This window comes from Diadema antillarum, unplaced genomic scaffold (assembly GCF_040938485.1).
Source record: "Diadema antillarum isolate AM-2024a unplaced genomic scaffold, OU_Dant_1.0 seq00000944_RagTag, whole genome shotgun sequence".
Classification (NCBI taxonomy): Eukaryota; Metazoa; Echinodermata; class Echinoidea; order Diadematoida; family Diadematidae; genus Diadema; species Diadema antillarum.
Genome location: NW_027271793.1, coordinates 112072 through 134940, shown reverse-complemented (window position 1 = coordinate 134940; position 22869 = coordinate 112072). Strand labels below are relative to the sequence as shown.

General features: G+C 38.4%; 1 protein-coding gene across 1 annotated transcript in view; it reads right to left on the bottom strand.

Annotated features, from left to right (window-relative positions):
- LOC139741661 (serine/threonine-protein phosphatase 4 regulatory subunit 4-like) overlaps window positions 1–22869 on the bottom strand; it is a 59655-nt gene that overhangs the window by 7413 nt on the left and 29373 nt on the right. Inside the window, exons 10-20 of the mRNA XM_071652241.1 lie at window positions 15413–15535; window positions 14215–14312; window positions 11688–11720; window positions 8704–8781; window positions 7715–7834; window positions 6973–7050; window positions 6631–6714; window positions 2295–2477; window positions 1679–1784; window positions 1111–1258; window positions 190–334 (exon numbers count right to left, since the gene is read on the bottom strand). Coding sequence (XP_071508342.1) covers window positions 190–334; window positions 1111–1258; window positions 1679–1784; window positions 2295–2477; window positions 6631–6714; window positions 6973–7050; window positions 7715–7834; window positions 8704–8781; window positions 11688–11720; window positions 14215–14312; window positions 15413–15535 — 1196 coding nt within the window. The remainder of the gene's footprint in view (window positions 1–189; window positions 335–1110; window positions 1259–1678; window positions 1785–2294; window positions 2478–6630; window positions 6715–6972; window positions 7051–7714; window positions 7835–8703; window positions 8782–11687; window positions 11721–14214; window positions 14313–15412; window positions 15536–22869) is intronic.

Sequence of the window (22869 nt, the reverse complement as noted above, 5' to 3'; positions counted from 1 at the left end):
GGAGCAGTTTGTTATGCACCATACATATTTCTTCTTTTTTTCTCCTCTTTTTTTTTTTCTCCAGGAGAGGAACGGCACTAGGAGCAAGTGGGGAGAGGAGACGAAAGAGATTGAAGGAGATAGTACTAGGGGAAAGAAAAAGGAGTCAAATTTGGCTGCTGGGTAAGAAGGTGAGCTGGCTTCCTCCACCTGTCTGATGGCAGCATCAACATCCTTGTCCTTCTCAGATGACAGCAGCTTCCTGACCACCATCTCCAGGGCCTGCAAGTTCTCCCGGTCTCCGGGGAGCTTCATCTGATGCTTGATCAACGGCAGGATGGTGCACATCCGTAACCTAGGCAACCAAAGGAGGATGGGGGGGGGGGGGGAGGGGGGAGTGGGCAAAAAATGAGAACAGATCGTGAGTGCTCCTAAAAAACAGCAAATGGGTTGTTGTGAAGGAGTCTTTTCAGAAGTATTTGGATGGTGGCCATCTCTGCCTTTTTTTTTTCTTTGAGGAGAAGGGGAAAAGCCAGGCACAGAATATTGAGTCATAGAAAGAAATGTATAGGAATTGAGCTATTGTGCATCATCCTTGTGTATTACTAGAAGTCACATTTAGATAGGCTGATTTGCAACAGCAAGTTTACAATTTACCATAAATGTTTGTGGGTGTGTTTTTGTGCAGCACAAGCACAAATGTGGAACACAATTTCAGCAGCACACACAACATAATGTCTGTTATACACAGCCTGTAATAACATAATTTCGCGTGCAAACACTATTATGGTGTCTGCTACACATACATATAGAGGAAGTCTACCTTGGGCAGCATGTAGTCATTTCAATTTGTTTTGTCAATTTTTCTGCTGCTACAGAATTATGTTCTTTCTTGAAGGGTGATATCAGTAAAAATACAAGATCGCATTGCTAACCAGTCATATGTCAATCCTGAGATGAGGCACCCAGTATATTAATCTCAATCACAGAACTTTCTTCTGTCCATGGAGTCTAGTCTTGGAGAATCTAGACAAAAGCTTTACATGGGGTGTAACAAGTTTCATAGAGGGTATCATGTCCTTCCTCTGACCACGCCTAGTGACATTAGGAATCCTCATCACTTTGACTCACCTGATGTTGGGGACAGGGTCTGAGGCAAGGTCCATGAGAGGTTCCATGAAGAACTCCTTGAAGAACGCCTTGGAGAACATCTCCATGACAATGACGCAGACGTCGATGAATAACTTGCGGTAGCGACTGCTCTTACTCCTACAGCACTCTGCAAAGGTGCAAGAAGACAAGTGGCAAGCTTAGCAATGACTAGTTGACATAATCATGTCAGATGAGACTCGGCTACAACACTGACAGTGAAATGACAAACATACAAAAACCCCAAATTGGAAATTCTGAGCACCTTGAACTGAGTCATATCAATCACGGGTAGTTATCATACTGATACACATATTCCTCAAGTTAAGTTGTCTTCATACTCCTTCTTTACCTGTCTGTCACAATGATTCATGATTTTCTGCATTGAACTGAGGTGCAATACTTCACTAAAAGAGGTAAACAATGATTGGCTTCAATTCCACATACACACGAGCAAATTTCGTCAATGTTTTATTGCAAATGGCCACTGCCACCATCAGTTTTCCTGTGCTCAATGGCACAAGTCTATATTCATTCAGATGGAACTTACCTTGTATCAGCCTGTTGCACATGTCCTGCCTGTGATCCAGTTTTCGGCAGTTTCTCATGAAAACGCATAATGTCCTGGCTGCAGCGTGCTGAATTGGCAAGGCCCACTGCAAGTTTGCACATTTCATATATGAAAATTAATCAATGCCATCAGAAAAATTTTAATAAGGAAGGCATTCAATAACAATGCAGGAATAGGGGAAGAGGAGAAAATGAGATTTATAGATTATCCTCATGTAAATTCACCTGTGTACATTACAAATAATAACCCTGCTTGAAACACAATAACACTTCTTGAAACACTATTAAACATAAATGACTACCTTGGGGGTGTTTCATAAAGCTGCTCGTAAAGTTACGAGTGACTTACAAGCGACTGGTGATCAGTTCTTGTGCTGAATTATGGAAATTCTGATAAGTACAGCACATAAGAACTGATCACCAGTCGCTCGTAAGTTGTTTGTAACTTTACGAACAGCTTTATGAAACAGGGCCCTTGTCTGATTGAAATGGACTGCTCAGTATCTGATGCAGAGCCCCGGCACACACCGCTTCATATTTTACATGTATCATTCAACATCATAGATGACGAAAATCAACGCTAAGCAGGTACTCACATGGGAGGTGACGTACTTGAAGACTAGTGGCACAAACTTGGAATGGATCTGCTCGCTGGTGAGGCACTTTGGAAGGCAGGCAAACTTCTCTAGTACAGCGACGTGGAGCCTCCAATTCCTGGAGGATGCCGCGCGGCTCTCGGCAGCCAAGATGGCCGGAATGAGGTCAGACAGACCGGTAACCTGTGTGGGGTGGGTGGATGGATGGATGGATGGATGGATGGATGGATGGATGGATGGATGGATAGATGGATGGATGGATGGATGGATGGATGGATGGATGGATGAATGGATGGATGAATGGATGGAGGCATTGGTAGCATTAGGGAAGAGCAACAGACAAATTTAAAAGGGAGAGATCAATATTGACTCATGTTATATAATACCATGGGAGGCTTATTTTTGTTCGATCAAGATCAGATGGAGCTAGATGTCCTGTTTGATGCTACAACAGTTTATGGCACAGCAACTATATCAGTTTACATACAGCAGTACTCTGCTGTGCTTTTTGCTTGATACACAATAAATGCCCAATGTCATACAATGAACAGTAATGGAGCATATAGTAAATACACAACCACCTGCAGATTTAATGCCCTCTGTATTTTTTGTTGATCCCGGGCAATCATTTTGTGATGGATTTTTTTTTTTTCACTAGCTTACTAAAGTGCACATCTAATCTTGATTTCATAGGAAGCTTGACAAAGCACTGTTTGATGAGTTGATATTCATTAGCCACATCGTAAGCCATTTGCACCATGATTATTTTATTAGCATCCTCCTAAAAAATACTGCACTGAAGACATACTCCTATATGAAAAATGAAACTTTAAGTGACAATTGTAATAAATCACAATAAAAAAAGCCCAAGAATACAAAAAACAACAGTCAAATACCTTTGCTTTCATGCGATAAACAATGTGGAATTAATATTTTCCAACCCAGCTTCAAATATTTGGCATCGCATATCATGTGTCATGAATAAGAATAATTTTTGTTCCAAAAGTGGTCATAACGACTTCACTTTATCTATAAAAACATGTGATTCTGCACACACACACACATAGAAGAAACTGCAAGAACATTCTAAACATTCATAAGGAATGGCATTCAATGCTGAGCAAACTCAAACTTTTAACGAAATGACGTTTTACTTTACAAGCGCACATATTTCTTGATCATGTGGATCACCTAGTTTGATGCTTTATCAACACAAATATCTTACAAAATTCTGTTATTTTTTTTTTATCAAGAATGACCTGCAAGCAAAAAATAAAATGAATTTGACAACTTCTATTGGCATAACAAAAAGAAAATGCCATACGATCTTGAACAATGAATTATGACCTACTTCTTGGTAAACTTGTCTGAAATCATTGAGTTGTGATCTCTACAGATGTTGGATACTCTGCCAAACTAATTCAGAAATAGATGAATGAAGGTATGAGGCTGCAAGCAACTCTTGTTAATGAGCACTTTGATGGAGCAAAAATGGGTTCCGATGATTCTGATGTGCTCTTGCGCAATGATAGCTCGTACCTCACTGTTAAGTTATGGCTGTCATCTGCCATTTGCAATGTATATAGAAATGTGATCGTTTTTCCTCTGCACAGACTGCACTAGATGCAGTGTGCGCTAAAGATTTGAAAATACATGAATATATACATACTTCCAGTTTCAAATGAAGACATGAAGTGTCTATAATATATACCCCTGCTGCACATGTATGTCACTGTTTTACCAGCATCTTCTGGTGATTTCATGGAATAGCAAATATGGGCTAAAACCTGTGAGCACTGCCATGTTGTTATGCTACAGCCAATAAACTATGAGGCCGTGTCAGTCTCTATGAATATCCAAATGTTCATGAATATTGTTATTAAAGGGAAACTCCACTCTATGTTTACACTGAAACCATAAGAAAGAGCTTAGTCCGACGAACAAATTACATGTTAAACCTTTCACTTCTCAATCATTTTGTCATTCATTTAGCTCTATTCTTTTTGCAGATGAACATGAAATGGCGTTTCACTATAAATACAGCCATCTCCTCTCAGAATACTGTATACGCTGAATATTTCGCGAGGTTTTTATTTTCGCGAATTTCGCGAGTCAGCTGCTATTCGCGAAATTAAAAACATGCGAAAATATTGACTCTAGTGCCGATATGAATGTGATGTACGTGTATACATTTCTACGTTCAGTACAGGACTCCACGATCACCAATTTGACCACTCGTGAAATTGTAGGGAAGTCCCGATTCGTAAAAATTTAGACTCGCAAAATATATGGCGTATACAGTATCTCTCTTGCACACAAGGATTTCTGTATCAGCAGGCTAAATGTATATGGAAATCAAAGCAAGTATCAGTCCCACAAAAAAAAAGAAACACACACACACAAAACAAATCTATCATAAACAAAACCATATCTAAAAGGGAGCACCACACCTCTATGCAACCCAGGCTTGATTACAAAGAAAACTTTGCCATATGAAGCAATATCTCAAGTGTCACTGTAGCAGCTAAATGACCACGCACAAACACACTCACTCACAAACACCCACAAACAAACACACACATAAACACACACACACACACACACACACACACACACACCAAGAAAATAAATGCATAACAAAACAAAAAGGCATGTCAGGAAAAATAGACAGCAAACTAATGCCAGATGAATGAAAGACGCAAAACGGGTCTACTGCTAAAGTAAATGCCATATCGCTGTGCATGCTATGAAATACGGGACAGATGAAATTCTCTTACCCTCCGATAGGGAAAAATGGCAATGTTTATCATCTGAGGAGATTGAGGAAGATATGACAGATCATACAACAAAAACTCACAGGCAAATAAAATCATAGAGGATGCAAAGGGCATATGAAAATACCTCTCCACATGTAAAAAAAAACATCAATTACTTTTCAGCATGAAGAAAGGATGCAAATCATTAACTACAGCTTTAAAATTATCAAGAGTTTGAAAGGAAAACAAGATAGTGATTACTTTCTCTGCACGGTAGGGCCTATCAGTGTTGAAAGGACACGGAAGAAGGATTTCAAGATATTGTTGAGGACATGACCATGAATTCATGGCCATGTTTTGTAGATCTGACAATGAAAATGTGAGAGGGTGTCATTTTGCTCAGATATTTCGATTCAGCTTTTGCATAAAGGTCACATTATCCAACTTTACTTGTTGTCAGGGCAAGGCATAGGTCAGACCACCTATCAAGCTAGTGACATTGGTGATGAGTCTTTCCCCCAAGTCAGCTACTATCAGCTTAGTGCAAAATCTCTGCACTATTTCTGATATCAAGCTGTTGTAGAAGCAAAACTATAAAGATAGTATTCTGTCCCTTACAAAGGCTTGTGTCCAAAGAACTAAATGCATTATTTTTCCATTCGTGAGAAATTTTCTTTCTGTGTGACTTGTTATCAGAAGCTGCAGCAAGTTGTAAATAACTGCCTGGGGCACTTTTTAGAATAAATTCCTTTGTTTCATCAAAAACTGAGTCATTGTTTCTGGGAACTCGGAGCTAACCTTACGGGAAATCACGGCATCTGGGAGATAATAGGTCAAATTGCAATCTTACTGCAGACCAAGGAAAGAGAAAGACAGGCTACAGGAAGATTTACAGCCATCACATCCTAAGAATAGATGGGATAAATATCGAGTAAAGAGATACATCTGACAGGAAGTGGGAAGAAACACAGGATTCTTGATTTTTTATGGGGGTGTACATTTGGTGTGACACTCATACAGTCAGTGGAAATTGGTGACCACACAGGACGATCCGATGATTAAGGTGGGCGAAGGAGGATCTGAGTCCAACATTACAACAGTGACTGACCATTCCAGATTGCCATTCAGGATCTTAAGGCAGTAAAACCCTCATAGCCAAATTTCAGCATATTGGAACAATGTTTGCTTGATCTGTATCTACAGTATCTATCATTATAAACCACTAGAACCAGAATGACATTTGTGCATGCCATGAGTAGACTATTAGGAATGCTCTTACAGGACTGTGAAGACACACACATGCAAGAGAAGCTTTCTACTGTCTATCTGAAGAAATACACTGTAGGTGTGGTAGCATAGTGTTGTGATTGTTCATAGACTGTCCATAGGTTTAGCATAAAGAAAACACAGGTGTTTAGGAGCTAGTCTTAAGACAGAAAGCAAGATCATATTTCAGAAGTGTAAATGGGGTTGAAAACAAAACTTTCAGGGGAAGGAGCAAGTGCCCAAGGTACACATGAGGATAGAAATCTCATAATCTGAGAAGTAGGGGGTGGTGAGGGGCGGCAAATTGTTCATACCTTGTTGTCATTGTGATGGCTTGCGCTGGCTTTGGAGAAGGCAGTCAAGGTCTCGGGGAGGTGTGACACAACACCCTGTACAACCTGGTATGAAGTTGGTATGGAGAAAAACGGAGTAAATCACAGCTGCCACACATGTGATGTCAATCAGATTTGATTTCTATTTTAATGATGTATACACCAGTTTGGAATAAAGCAAGAAGCAAAACATGGGTGGACAGACCTGCATGAGTCTACTTGAGAGCAAAGTCATTTTTAAATCAAATCCGGTAATGCCGATTTCGTAGTCATGTTATATCAGGTTTCTTGTAAGATGAGATGAAAATATTGAGAGATCCATACCTGTAAGCTGTCATCCTTCAGCAAGCTAACCAGCTCACCATGGATGCAGGACACTGTGTTTCCTAGGAGATGAGCAACCTGTAGATCATAGACAAAATGAAAGAGATGGGATGCTAAAAGGATGTTTCACAGACCTCCCAACCATTCTGACTGAAATATAGGGATGATTTGGCTACAAAGTAGGAAAGAAATAGCAGTTCTCATAGGAGTGTTTAGTAAAATTATCACGAAAAATAGGAAACTCCTATTGAAACAAGAGCTGTGAATGGTACAACATCCAGATTCGTTCCTACAAATTCAGAATGGTTGGGAGGTCTAGTTTCATTAGTAGTAGTAGTAGTAGTAGTAGTAGTAGTAGTAGTAGTAGTAGTAGTAGTACACGTAGTAGTAGTAGTAGTAGTAGTAGTAGTAGTAGTAGTAGTAGTAGTAGTAGTAGTAGTAGTAGTAGTAGTAGAATTAGTAGTAGTAGTAGTGGTAGTAACAGTAGTATTGGTAGTAGTAGTAGCAGCATCAGCAGTAATAGTAAAGATAAAAGAGCAGCCAATGGCTGAACTGCACCTTATGGATTATGAAGATTACAGATTATAGGAATGATCCATCAAAATTTCACATGATGCAGACTTCAGAGTCACTGCCATCACCAGTCATTTCAATGGTAGCTACTGTATCAACCATGTAATGAATAATTTGTTTGAAGTGCCTAGGCTAACAAATCCAAGCTCAATAGAGCCCTCTATCCTACCTCATGGAACCCACAGGCCAGTGTCGCTCTGACTTGGGGCTGAGGGTCGTCGCATAGACTGGCAAAGGTCCCGTGGAGCTCTGCCTTGAAGTTGCGGGGACCGGCAAAAAGCACCATACACTGGGAAAAGACGGGATGGCAAAGAAAAAGACGGGATGGCAAAGAAAAATAACATAATGTAACCCACCCATCCTCCAGTAGACGTTAATTTTGTGAACCAAGATTCACAAAATCAAAATGCTTACAAAAGTTCTTGTCTACATTATATGCACTGACTGCCAATTGCAATTCACAAAAATTTCATGCCACAAACAAAGACCATCGGCTCCTATTCGCGAAAATTTCATGTCACAAAAATATCTTGCTTTTCAGTATTGTATTTGATTTCTGGCATTATGTAACATAACAAAAAATCACACATCCACACTCCATACTCATTCATGAGGATTATGATACCATTCCACCCTTATGCGGTCTTGTACACATTCTTGGTATATCACCCTTCTTTACTTTCGATATGAACAAGCTAAAACAACAGGAAGCTTGCATTCAGAAAATGACCTCATGATTCCCTCAGCATACAGGTTTGTTCAATGCAAGTTTTGTCATGAGCCTTTAAGCAGCCTCATCTCCCTTTTATTTAGCAGATCAAGGATACTATGCAATATAAGGTTACACACCAATTCTGTTCCATTATACTTTACACTGGACTCAATCAGTATGATTACCTTTCATTAACAAGGTCTTCAATATTAATAGCATTTCACCCTTACTCCTCACAATAGGTGGCAATGGTGCTCATATCTCTTGATTACAGAGAAATGAGTAGCCATTTCACCTGCAAGGTTGCCTAGCATCAGTGTCTCCCATGTGACCATGTCCTCACAGAATGCAAACTACCTTTGAGTACATCAATCATTAATGTAATGAGTTTAAAGCATTTAAAGACAGGAACACAACAAAACAAGGTTGCAGCCTTGTCCACTTACAGGAAAGTTGAAGGCAGAGTGCTGTCTGCATTCCGTCAGTCTGTGTTCCTCTCGATACATCGTCAGCACTGGCGAATTCTGATGCAATGTAAGAGAGGAGTTGGGACAAGATTCATGTTAGTCATTCTCAGCAGAGAAGTGGACTAGTTTTCACGCCACTAACTTCACACCCCATTCAAAGTCCTCTGAGGTCCTTAGTGACACTTTATGCTCAGTGCTTGTGATTTCAAACAGACACCACACATCCATTTATATCAATATTACAATAGATCTGCCATGGTTTTCACAATCCAGTGAACCTTTAATTTTTGGCTAGGTTTGGGGGAAAAAAACACATGCAGAATGAAAAAATTTTTATGCTGGGATGTCTGGTTTTTTCAAACATGTTTTGCAGAGGCAATAGCACAATATGTAGACAGTGGAACATTTTCCATAAAAAGAAACATGAGGTTTGGAAGAGTAAGAGATTTATAGAATACAATGTATCTATCTTCCAGAGCTATTAAATTACTAGTATCTAGAATATTCTTTTCAGGTTATAAAAAGTAGAACAGAAAGATTCATAGCAACAGCATCAAATTTCTAACTTGAGAAATTATACTAATTCTGCTATTGTACATAATATGCAAGCTCCTAATGTACTTTTGAATTCCTGACAACTTTCTCTTTTACATGGTACTATTTCTGCTGAATATGAATGCAAACTACAGATGAAAGTGACTATTTTCTGCAAAGGAATTGTATTACCACCATATTCCTGAGAGCAAGTGGTCACAATGTTTTCTTCATCTAATGTTAGTGATACTACAGGATGACAGATCAACGAGGGGGTCATAATTCACCTGTTTGACAACGGTGAGCTTTAGAAGAAAGAAAAAAAAATCCCATACATTCACACAGCTCAACTTACACGGGTACTGAAGAAAGTGTAGTTTCTGTTGTATCACAAACTACAACCTCACTGCATTACTACAGTTACATCCACAGACATAATTTCATCATGTTGAAGTTACTTTTTTTTTGAGAACTGATTAACACTCGTTCTTTCACAGCAAAAAAAGAAAAAAGAAAAAAGTAAACACATACAAAATATAAAATGAAGAGTTTGGGTACGGAAAACAATAATATCCAAACCGATCTCAAGAGTTAATTTTCCACCATCCTACCATCAGTCCAGATTACTTTGATGTCTGACCTATGAAACACACACTCCAAAGACGCTGTAAATTCTCAAAAGCAATAAAGCAAATTAACCTGGAAATAGCCACGCATCACAAGTGTCAATATATTAACTCAGCATATCAGCAAAGAGGGTCTGCAATATTCAATGCAACTCTGGTGGAACATTCAGCAGAAGTTATGACCTCAATACATCTTGTATGTATTTGCATTTGCTGTTACACTTCATCATTACAAACACTACATAAACAAAATAAATGGAAATATGACAACATGAACACACACACATGCATGCAAACACAGCTACTATCAGATAAGGAACACTACACTACCAAACTGCAGAATTTCTACAATGAGAACTTGATTATTAATATAAATGTAAATCTTCCTATTAAACGGAAAGAGAGAAAATCAAGACAAGGTTCATTTCAAGGCTGTGCAAAAGTTTTACAAGACACATTCAGGAATTGTTGACATATGTGATAATGTTATGTCATATGTTACATCAAAACCAGCCCATTATTTTATGGAAGACATGCTGTACATTTGACAATGCACAATTCATTGGGTATTTAGTCATTCACATACTGTAAATGCTGAACTGTCTTCTGGTTCAAATAAAAGACTGAAATAATCTAGATGAGTTTTAAATGAAAATGCTGGGAGAATTAACAGACCGTACTTATCATTTATATTTACTTGTCAATCATGTTTACAGATCATCAACCATGGTTATGACAAAAACAGAATGAATATGACTGACTGCCATGATTGATATGATAGGGTATTAGCTGACATTCATAAAGACTGACTGCAATAAATACAATGCAGTCGTCGAAATTGTCCTACTGGAACAATTATGAAATCATGGCCAAATAGGAGGGATAAGGGGGAGAAGATAGCTGATTCTGGAATACTTTCAAAATATGTTAAGAAAGCATTCTAAATATACACAGAACTTCATTAAAATACACTGCATAATAACAATTAAAGATAATAATATGCAGACATGTCAGAATCAAGAATAGCACACACAGAGAGACATTAACACACAACAGAGCATTCTGAGCAGGAATCTGGCTGAAGAATTTTAGAGAGTGTTGGTTATGTACACCTGCTTTCTCTTCCTTGGAATGAAACTTTGCTTTACATGTGGTTTCTAACTGAAAGGTTAAACGAAAGTAGAGATTGAAGGTTAGGTATGGCACTGCTCAGCCTTCTCATAACCACGATGCAAGCCGATTTTTATGAAAGACATTGTATGTCTTTCTGATAAGATTAATTAAATGCTGTTATTTCATGGCCTGGCACAAGGTGGCAGCCCAATGCCAATGCAATTGTATTTGTCAATGCTTTGAAAACATCAATGGGAAAACTTGGAACATCAACATTCATAATCACCGAGTGAGATTTTCAGGACTTAAAACAGCATACAGAATTCCCAAAATATATATAATTCTCAAGACATGACTTGTACAAGTCTTTCTTTTTTGTTGTTGTTGTTTTCATGACTTGTTCATGATTCTGATCCAACAAGGCTGAACAGTACTCATCTCTAGCACTCGGTTTGGATGAGAAGGGAAACTAAACAGCATTCTGAGAGCAAACTGCAAGGGAGAGAAAATGTCAAAAACCTCTCTCTACATCAAGAAACACACTACAAACAACACAGCAACAACAGCCACTGCTGTAGTTGCTGTTGTTATATCATTATTTCTTCTCTCTCTTTTTATTTTGTTTTTTTGAAAAGAAAAAAAAAAGAGAGAAGGGGGAGGAGAAGACTCTGCTGGGACCATAAACCATACCTGGGAGGCATTGGCGGCTGCACTGGAGTGTTCCTGATTGAGAATACAATGCACACACACGTTATGTCAACACTTCTACTCACTGACCGTGTGTCAGATGTGTGAAGGGCTTTATTGTGACTTCACAGCCGCTCCTATTGACTCGGGCTATTGTTGTGCTGGGGTGTAAGTACACTGGAGTTGTACTACACACTTCCACACTTTGTACATGACATTCAAACCAACCCCATTCAATACCACCAAAAAGAAGAGTCAAGAACATTGAGGACAATTGCTTACAGATGTAAAATACAGATATATATTCCTTCTTCTTTTTATTATGGAAAAACAAAGTTTTTTGGATATGGGTGAGGAAATGGAAAAGTATACACCTAAGAGTCCATCACTGCAACAAGCAGTTAAAGGAGACCTCTGGATGATCTTCAGACTTTTATATTTTAACAACTATAAATTGGTCAAACTGGGTACAGAGTTTCAGACTTTATAGTGATTGGGATGAGGAATAAGAATGTTTTCACAATTTATAACAAAATCGCAGTTATGAACAAGGATGATGACATGGCAGCCTCACCATGAAAATGCATGAGTTGGGGCTCAAGGAACCAGAACAAAGTAAGAAGGCATGATGCATAGATGCTACGCAGGTGAACTTGTTAAGCAAGCGGCAGTATAATGGAATTGCACTGCTAAATTTCTGAAATATCCAGGCCTCCTGTTGTCATCATCATTGTTCAGTGTAATTTGTATAGGGTTTTTCCAGGGTGTTAGTTTTTCTGCTCAAGGACCACAATAAATTCCACACATCTATACCTGGAGCTGTAATGTCGATCTATGTATGGCATGATGTGAAATTATGAAAATCATCTGGACTTCCCCTTAAAGGTATACACATAATTCATCTCTCACCGATTATGTATCAAATCTCTCCAAAGGGCAAAAAAAGGAGATTGTATCTTAAAAGGGGGGGGGGGGGGGGGTATGGGGGTTATGCAAAATACAGTGTAGCTGCTATACAACCATCTCACTTCCTCCACCATTAGTCTCCCATAGCAACCAGGGAGAAAAGACAAGCACTGGAATATACCAGTGCTTTAAGCTAATGGGTCAATTAAAAGGCAACAAAATCCCAGTCTCATAAAGGGAAACCTGGCAACCTACTTAATGGACAGCCCACAGTTATGGTATCATCCTTCTAGAGTCACTAAAATCTGTGCATGAATTATCCTGGTGTATGAAAGATGCTTTTTATATAGTTATGACCACTGACTCCTCTTTCTATCAGTTCTGCTTGATTTCATTTTTTTCTTCCAACATTTGATCCCTGTGGCAAGTCATATTCAATTTCCCATTGTTGCTTGCCACTGCCTATGTCCTTGTGATGACAGAATGATAATATAGTGTTTTTAATGCAAGGTTTTCTTCCATATTTCTCTCTTTTTAAAGATGACTCCTAACACATATTTCAATACTTCCTGCTCTGCAGATAAAATACTTCAAAATGCATTCTCAAATATGTACTCTTACTGGTTAAACACGCATTAGATTTATAGGTCATACAAAACATGTGTTAGAATATATTCTGTGAAAATTCATTTGTCCCCAAAATACAATTACATCTGCATGTTCTACAAGAAAACTACACAGAAACACATGACTGATTTCCATTGCAAACTTCTGTAGGGTTCACGTTAGAATCAAGTCTAGAAACACAAGAAAAAAAAAATCATAGTATCCTCCAAACTCTGTTTGGGGGATACAATGAGCATACAATATTATTGGGTCACAACAAGGTAATATAAAAAAGGATCTGTTGCACCCAGACACCTCAATCCAGTGCTGAGGAGTATACCAAGGTGTATTCTTCCTGCTTTTCTCTAGTAGTATGGAAGAAATTCAAGCTTGATACACATTACTGATGACAAAAAAAATCCACTGTCATATTGACTGTTTTTTCATACACCTTAGGTTACTCTTGCTTACTTCATGTCTCACAAGCATTTACAGAAATGGTGAGAAAACACATAAACTACAGGCTTTCATAAAAGAACCTCAATACAAAATAACAGCTTTGAGTACTACAGTCTGGGTTTTTTCTACTTACATCACTGCCTTTTTTTTTCACTTTAACTCTTTAAGTCCCAGAAAATAAATATTACCTTATCAATGCTTTCATCATTCATTGTTTGTGATACATACAGTAGAGTAAAATTCTCTTTCATTTGATCTGTCGCTTATGTACAATTCTTTCTTTCATTTGCGGAACTTACGAAAGCCTACAGAATGCTTAAATTCGAACTGCTTTTCAAATCGGCAACACATTTTGGGAGTCTGTTTCTCAAATTGATAAATTTTGTCAAGTGCAGTCTAATATCATGCAGGTTTAATGAATTCCAATAGATACACGTCATCTTCAGAAGAGACGCAGTGAAATTCAGAGTTGCCAATTTGATGACCAAAAGATAATAGCTTCCGCAGCAAACATGCCCCATTACTTGATGGGTCAAAGGTCAAACATTCCTGTACTCACCAGTCTGTCATTGCTGATACTTCTTTCATTGAGTCCCACAGAGCAGAGCTGGTAGTAAAACTTGAGGAACCACAGTTTCAACTCCTCCGTCAAATTCACTGAAGGAGATGCAAGGTTGCAAAGGGGGAAGAAAAAGAAACCTCACAATTTAATTCACCCTGCCTCTACACTTCACTAACACATTCATGCAAAATCAATCTCAGATGCTAACATGCTTGTTTTTCTGCACCTAAAAACTGCAAACTAGTGCAATATCATAGCCATACAGAAAGAAAGAACAAAATGTGATACACTTGGAATGCCATTCATTCATACCAATAAAAGTGACGGATCTAGCCATCTATCGTTACAATATGACTTAGTCTAATGCCCACTCCGTGCCCACAAGCGTTTCCTGAAATGTTACACCGAACAAGATTTCTCCATTACACCATGGGGTCACGTTCGTGATATCTCGCTGACGGCTACGATTTACCGCCAAACTTGGCACATGCACACAGCCAGCAGACAGCATGATACCTGCAGGCATATTTTGCACATTTTGATTGAGCGGACCCATTGTTCTTTCAGACAGCAATTGACCACAAAATGGTTGATTCCAAAGAGCAGGTGAATGGTCGGCCTTTGAAACATAAATCCAAACCTGATTCTAGATTTTTTTTTTTCCACGAGTTCAATCACTCTCCTACCACTTCAATTGTATCAATAGTATGAAGAAATAACAAATCTATTTTTATGAAAGTATGTCAAACTGCAAGCAGAACTCTGTGTGTGTCAAAAAGCTTTATCTATTACTGAAACCACTTTGTTATTTTGACAATTTAGCTCTTTGAATGTCGCATAAAAGAGATGTTTTTTAATGTAATGCCTCTGTCTCCCTTACTGTAGTGACTGCAGAAGTCTCTCCGTGCATACTTAGTGAAAGATAACTAATTTCTGCCTCTTATATTTCAAAGGACAATTTACACAGCTTTCAAGTAGGACCAGGAAAAACAAAGATTTTAAAATAAAAGTCTTAGGTTTTTGTAGGACCATGGAAAACCAAGGTTTTTATATAAAAATCCAATACACGACCACACATCTCACTATTGATCAAAATTAATGTGAAATATCCTTAAACTGAACTGCCAACCAGGCCTCATTTTGCATTCTGTCTTCTCTCAAGAATAGGACCAGTCAAAATGACATATGACCTTACCTGACAAACCATGGCATAGTCTCCCAAACTGTTTGGCTACAGCCGGTAAAGTGGAGTCTTCATTGTTCATGGCATTCTCGCAGAACTTCTTCACCAGGGGAATGATGGTGTGAGTACAAGTATCTAGGTGGAAATGCAGAGTTAGCATTGTAAGTATTTGTATAGTCTGCAACACCTGTACAGTCAGAACCAGAAGGGCTCTAGTAACCATTCTCACACACCTGACTTAATACCATTCTGCTTCTAAAGCATATAAGTCAATAACAAAGTATGACAAGTTTTAGTACATGAAATGCACCCCTGATATGCCATCAAAAGAAGTCACAGCAAGCAGAAAGCCAACACACTACAAATTTCACAGTGCATTGTAATCCACAATCAAAGAATATATGTAGATGTGTCAGATGTTAAAAAATATATCACAATATTGCAGTGTGACAAACCCTACTTGTAGCTGCAAATGTGAAGATATTCCAGCTGCATTTTACTCCTTCAAACTTTGTAAAAATTAAATACATACATTTATAAGGACACAAGGACACCCTAAAAAACAACAACACAAATCACAACAACAACATACAGTGTACAAGTACAAATATAAAGTAAAGACTGGTATCTGTGTATATAACGGTATACAAATGGGACAAGCACACACACAGATTACAATAAGCAATGAGTGTTTCTGGCAAGCATCTCTGCATAGGTATGTAATCAGAATTAGCTGTAAAAAGCAGATTGTAAGAATATTCATTCAATCATGCATTTTTTTTTTCTGTGTTTCCCCAGTTCATGTTACATGACAAATGCATTGATGACTCTGGTATATTCTGTGACATTTTATTTTCGCGAATTTAATGAGTTACCTATTGAATAGTCACAAAATTTAAATAGCTACTTACACAAATATTCCCTCTTGTAACACAAATGCAATGTATTTCATCTCCAAGGCGAAAATCACTAGCTCTTCTCTCGAAAACGGATATTGTTCATTTTACAACTCATCACTGCGTATCTCAATCACAAACTCAACCATCCATGAAAACTTAGTTTTACAAGTCCCAATTTGGGAAATATTACTCTCTTGAAATGTTTGGCATTTAGACATTATAACAGGTAAACTCTTCAAAAGAATTATCCTTCTTTCAAAGGCCTGCCAATCTTATTCCCAGTCACCACAATTTGACAAAGAGATACATGTGGAAATAATGACATGACATGTGTTCACACACTAGCATTACAATGACCACATCCCTCTTCACAGAAATAGACTGTATTGGTTCAACAATGCCAGCATCAGTGGTCTAAAGCCCAGATGTATTATGTGCGAGTGAAAATGACAGCATGCATGGTGGACATTTTACTCATAATGCCACAGTACCATCTCCCAGATGAAATATGCCCTTAATTTGGAATGCACTGCAGAGATGCCCTCTGGGATTTTCAGGAAATAATATCAAGATAAAATTCAAAAAATACTTCCATTTTTCACTCTTACAATATGCTGCTCTTACTTTCTCTAAGAAAGTATACTGATATTCTCATATTTGTATTTTGTTTGTCTTTTCGTCCTGGAACTTGGGCTGAATATACTGTTCTCATACCCACAACCAGCTTCTCAACAAAATCCAATGGAAATTCAGTATGATAGTGAATGACAAATGCTACCGAAACAAGCATTGCTGATGTACATGTATGTAAGAGCCAAGCGCTCACCGAACAATCAAAGGGTCAGAAAGTCTTTTGAAAGCGGAATGGCTACAAGGACATATCCCTGCCAGAGAAATTCCACAGCCACACCTCTGGTCTCTGTCAATTCATCCGTATGACCTCTCTGTTCACTGCACCAGCAAGCTGAGATATCTTGACTCTATCTATGTCTGGTATGATGCCAGAGTAAATTAAGAAAGATCTCTTTCATACACGTTGTATGACAGAATGCTGCTCTATCTAATGGGCTTGTTGACCAATGGATATTTTTGTTTTTGTTTTTTTGATACATATTGCCATTACATGTTGCATATCATCCATACCAACTACTCTCCCTCCCCAATGGAATGTTGAAGGAAAATTTTCTCCTAATATAAATATCAAACACACACACACATAAAAAAATGAAATTAACTGCCCATCACTATATACAGTTGAACCTCTCGTATCCGGACAAGTCGGGACCGGGGCTCCTCCGGATAAGGGATTTGGCCGGATACGGGAGACTCAATGCTTTATACATGTACATATACATACACATGTACTGATGTAGCCCATTGTAGTACTACCAGTAATGTGTATACTGCAACCTATTCATTGTTACATTTGGGGATGTTTGGGGATGTTAAAAATGTCTGAAGGTAAGCAATTTGGAAGGAAATTTGATGTAATGTACATGTATGTATGTTAATCATGTTGGAAGTAATATGTAATTCATGTGTGTTTGTGTAGGAGTTCTCAAGGAGTTGGGAATCCCCCTTTCCTCACGTAATTATAAAAAAAAAATCACGGCGAGATTGCGTCCGTATAATAGAGAGATCCGGATAAAGGGAGGCCGGATAAGAGAGGTTCAACTGTATATACTATCTGCACACATATTACATCTGAATGTGAGTCGCTGAGCTATCAAAAGGGAAATCCAACATATTTCTTCCTTCATCTCTTATAAATGCAGACTCATTGAAGCCAAATCATCTCAAAGATTCTAACAACATTCAGTCGCATACATAGATCCATCACACAGAATGAAAAAAGTCACTTTAAATGAAAACGAACAATAAACTCCTGGGTGATGCTGCCCCAATGTGAGCCTCATCATTAAAGGGATCCTCCATGCCATAAAAGAAATATCCAAGACAAAAGTGGTACATGTATGATCTTGATTCAAAACAGACAAAATAAGACTTGCTGTCCGTGCATGTCAAAGTTTCGAGGAAGAGCGGGGGTGGGGTGGTAAAAATTAGCAATTATAAACCATATCCAAATTGGGTCATGAATTTCCAAGGCAGGGCCAATCAAATCGGTTCACTGATACTAAGAGGAACTACACGTGTAGATATAACTACAGATTAATGAACATAGACAGAAGGAATATAATGTAACCAAAAAAAAAAAAATTGCAATAGATTATCCTACGAAACAATGAAACTTTGGGATCATTATACATCTCTATTCTTTGCAAGAATGGAACAGATGAATAATATAAGTTTGCTCACTCACTACAAGTCTGCTAAAATCTGTCAAAGTTGTTTGTATTTACATATATTTTTGTTCAAAGCAGAATCATTCAGGACTCTCTGACCCAAACTCACAAGAAAGTGTTCGATATAAAATACTCTTTCAACACAAATGTCTTGGATGGGCCAAACCAGATCTTTTCACAATGACTGCAATAAAGTAAGGATAATGTCCAAACTTCTTTTCTATCACACTGACTTATCTATTTTTATTCTTTTCTGACAATTTTGCATGTGTTTTTGTGAGTTGTTGTTTTTTTACATACAAGATACCAAGGTTCATTGCTAACTAGTGCAAATGCATACTTTATCAAAATATCACAGGTCTAATCAGAAGGGCCCTATACATTGGAAAATTGCATGTGATGCAAACAATTAACATCATGCTGGAGTTACATATAAAATGATATAGCCATAATCCATACATGGAGCCAATTCTAGCTCAGCATGGAGTGTAGTGCAGAGGAGGAGACTAAATAACACCAGGGAGGTGAGAGGAAAAGGAGTGGGCACTGGATTAGTGTCTTTTGAACCATCCTCGGAGCCGCACTCCCCAAGAGACCACTCCACTAACTAGATTACTGCCGCTTGGCCGCACAGTGCACATGCGCAATCCTTGTCGACAGGCTGGTGGGTCTCACCCCTCCCTGGCCAGAACCTGGATTACTCCACGTGGTACTGGTGGGTGATGTATACTGGTGCATTACTGGTGCATTACCCATTGCTGTGCCTGCAAACAACACTGGTGCATTGTGATGTCCAGTGAACTGGTTGCATGGTCACATTTTGAATTTTGCAGCTAGTATTCAAGGTATTATAATTTATGTGCATTTACATGTCCATGTACTATAAGATTTCTTGGGAACAAATGTACTTTGCATGCTATTAGGCCTATGGTGAAATAACTTTTACATGAAATGGAAACAAATTAACACAGACTCAAAAACATTTAATAATAATGATTAGCAGCACCAATAATAATATACTGATTGTAAGAATATGAAGGAAACATGAACAGCTGAGTAGTGGAACACAGGCCCTAATAATGTATGATGATAATAATAATTTTAATACCAAGCTAGCACAGAAAATACCAACCACAACAGCAACAACCATCATACAAATACCCATTCAGATTTCAAATAAGAATAAAACAAAAACAGAGAGGCAGACAAAAAAAAAGCGCCATGGTGAATATCTTATCAGGCATACAGTGATACAGGACATGTGAGACAGTTCAGCTCTCACTGAACTCTCACATGTTTTCACCATACACCAGGCAAGGAGGCAAGTTATTTCACCAAGATAAGGTCCTATAGTAGTCTCCATCATGACCACTCTGTTGTAGATTCGAGCCCTCCTGCCTCAATATAGGCCTATCCCCAGCATACAACGAAAAAACATTCAAATAGTGTTTTCATCCCCTGGAGAACTAAAATTGCTCTCAAAAATATGTTAGTGGGACCAGAAAAAACATGTCTTGGCGGATGTATGCAAGTTTCCCAAAAAATATGACAAGAGAACCAACACGAGCGAACAATGAAGTGATACATCAGACTAAAGAAAAGCCCCAACATCTGCTGATCTACAGGTGAATTTCGTCAGCACTAGTCAGGATTTACACTTGACATTGCGTCGTAATTTGATTAAGACAAGAACAAAACGATGGCTATTGTTAAACAGTTGCATTGTCAAAACTCGACTTCTTCTTGGCCGATTTTCAAAATTTTTGTATCTATCGAGAGCTGAATTCTTAGACTAGCAGGTCCCAAGAGTATATGCCGTGTGAGCCTGCATAAAGAATGTAAAACCCTCATACACGTCCTTGTGAACACACACAAGTCAACTGGCCTGTCCATACTCCTAACGATAGAGGGCCAAATCACCGCGGCCCCGAGGATCGAACATCAAACAGCAGTGATAACGATCAGACTGACCTCGTTACGTAAGAGGTCGTTTACTTGTTCTTTGGGGCACTGATCCCTTGTAATCCTGTGTTGAGTGATAGGGAAAACCCTCAGGGCAGAGTGCCCACTCCTTTTTGTCTCACCTCCCTGATAACACAGAACATGTGTGCTCTCCACACAGACAAGAATGTTGCCAAGATCAATTTAAACCTACACTGTACGTAGTATATCCAGGGCTGCACAAAACTTATTACGGGACTCTACATCCCATGGGTACACAGACTCACACCCTCGCAGAGTAACAAGTGTCCTTGCAGTACTTGACTGCATAAAACGAGAGTATACCAATACAAAAAGGAAAGCACAGAGTGAATAATTGACAGATGGAATGTGTAATTCCATGTATGACAGTATTGTATGCAGTATCGAAGAAGAGTGCACAGACAGCAATCACATTCACTCACAGTGTGGGCATGCATGTATGACAAGATACATAGCAACTGTGGGAGGGGAAACAGAGAAATAAACCAACAAACACACACACAATGCTCACAACATGCCACATCTGATCAAATGGAACCAGGTTTGCAAAAAGCGCAGCATAAAATTTTTCATTGTCAGCCACAAAAACACAATTGCAATTAATCTTTCCCATTCAAACGAATGCTTGATAACGAGGCCATCTATAGAAGCACAGCACATCAGTGTGACATCAAGTTAGTAGGCCTTATCGAAAACTGAAATTGAGATATATTGAAAACACCTAACCTCAAGAGTTAACATATATTGTTCGCACAGAATGATTTACGATACAGTGTGTGCTATATTCGAGTTTACATTGTATTTTCTAAAATGCCAGACATGATTAACAATAGACAACACTATTAAAAGGCTTTCCTCAGACTTGGTTGATTTGACTGGAAGAAATGTACCTTTCACTTTTTTTTTTTGCAATGCAGTCAATTCACGTTTTGGAGGAAAAAACCTAGTGTGGTACATTCCCAGGGCAGGACTGGGAACTTGAGGCTAGATGTAACTGACCCAGGGCATGACCTAACTCCTAGCTATGGGTGATACAAGGGTGAAGACAACATGTCTTGGAGCCAACATTCATGCTCTTTCTCTCTCAGCAGCGAACACAATGGCAAGAGGCAATCAAGCTACAGTGTAAAACAAAAGTCTAGAAACTGGAATCCATTCATCAAAAAGAGATATTGCCCTCTAGAGAGAGAAGAATTGTATCGATAAAGGGAAAAGTGATTAAATGAGAAACGATCAATTTGAAAGCAACAGCTGGGTGAATATTTCACCCAACCTTACCTGCTTCCACATATCTTTGTACAAAATAAGATCAATATTATTCTATACGTCTTTGTACATAGGACTCCTAGGAATTACTTTTTCCTGCCTTACAGAGTGTGTCTACTAAACATGATTTTGTAATTTTTGTTAATTCTCCATAAAGTTTCTGATGCATAGTTTTCTTTCTAGCCATTCAAAACAAGCGTATGGGAGAAACAAATACCTGGACTACTGAAGTATCATACAGTCATATTAGTAAGAGGGCAATTTGAAGTTGACCATTTAAAAGATACTGTGTGAAGTTATTTAGCATTAACATTCCAGTGGTCATAACTTAATTCAATTTGCCTAACTTTGTCTACACCTTCATTTCTGCTGCTTTTTATTCACTGTTCCATTCCTACCCATGTCCTAAGGTTACCCAAGTAAAATACATATCTAGAGAGTTAAAACTGGGGCATTTCCTACAACAAATATTTGCACTCAAAGTCTCAGCCCAGGGCTTATGAACGTTCCGTCTTTGACATTTGACCTCCCATGTTACCCTCTGATTGATCGTTTCTCATTAGATGTGCATCACAATCCTATTCAAGTTGATCCATGCCCATCTGTTCAAATGCTCATACATCCCCAAGCCCACATGATGTAGGTAGACTACAGGATTTAGACGACAGACTAAAAAATCCCACACAACATTTTCACAGTGATACAACTCCATGGGGGGATTTAAGTATCTGTTGCACGTGGCAGAGAATATTGAGAGGCACTGATAACGATATATTACAATGATATGCTTTGCAGAGTTGGGAGTGATAACTCATTAGCCATTTTCCAAAGTTTGAAGTTGCAGTATGAATTTAGTGAAATATCGTATTAAAAAAAATGAAAATAAATATACATCTACAAATATATTTCTTAAGAAAGTGACTGAATTAATTCAGAATGGTTGATAGGTCAACTTTATCAACTTTTTCACAAGGTTCACATAAGAGTTCCAACAAGGATATCACTCAATGTATGTGAG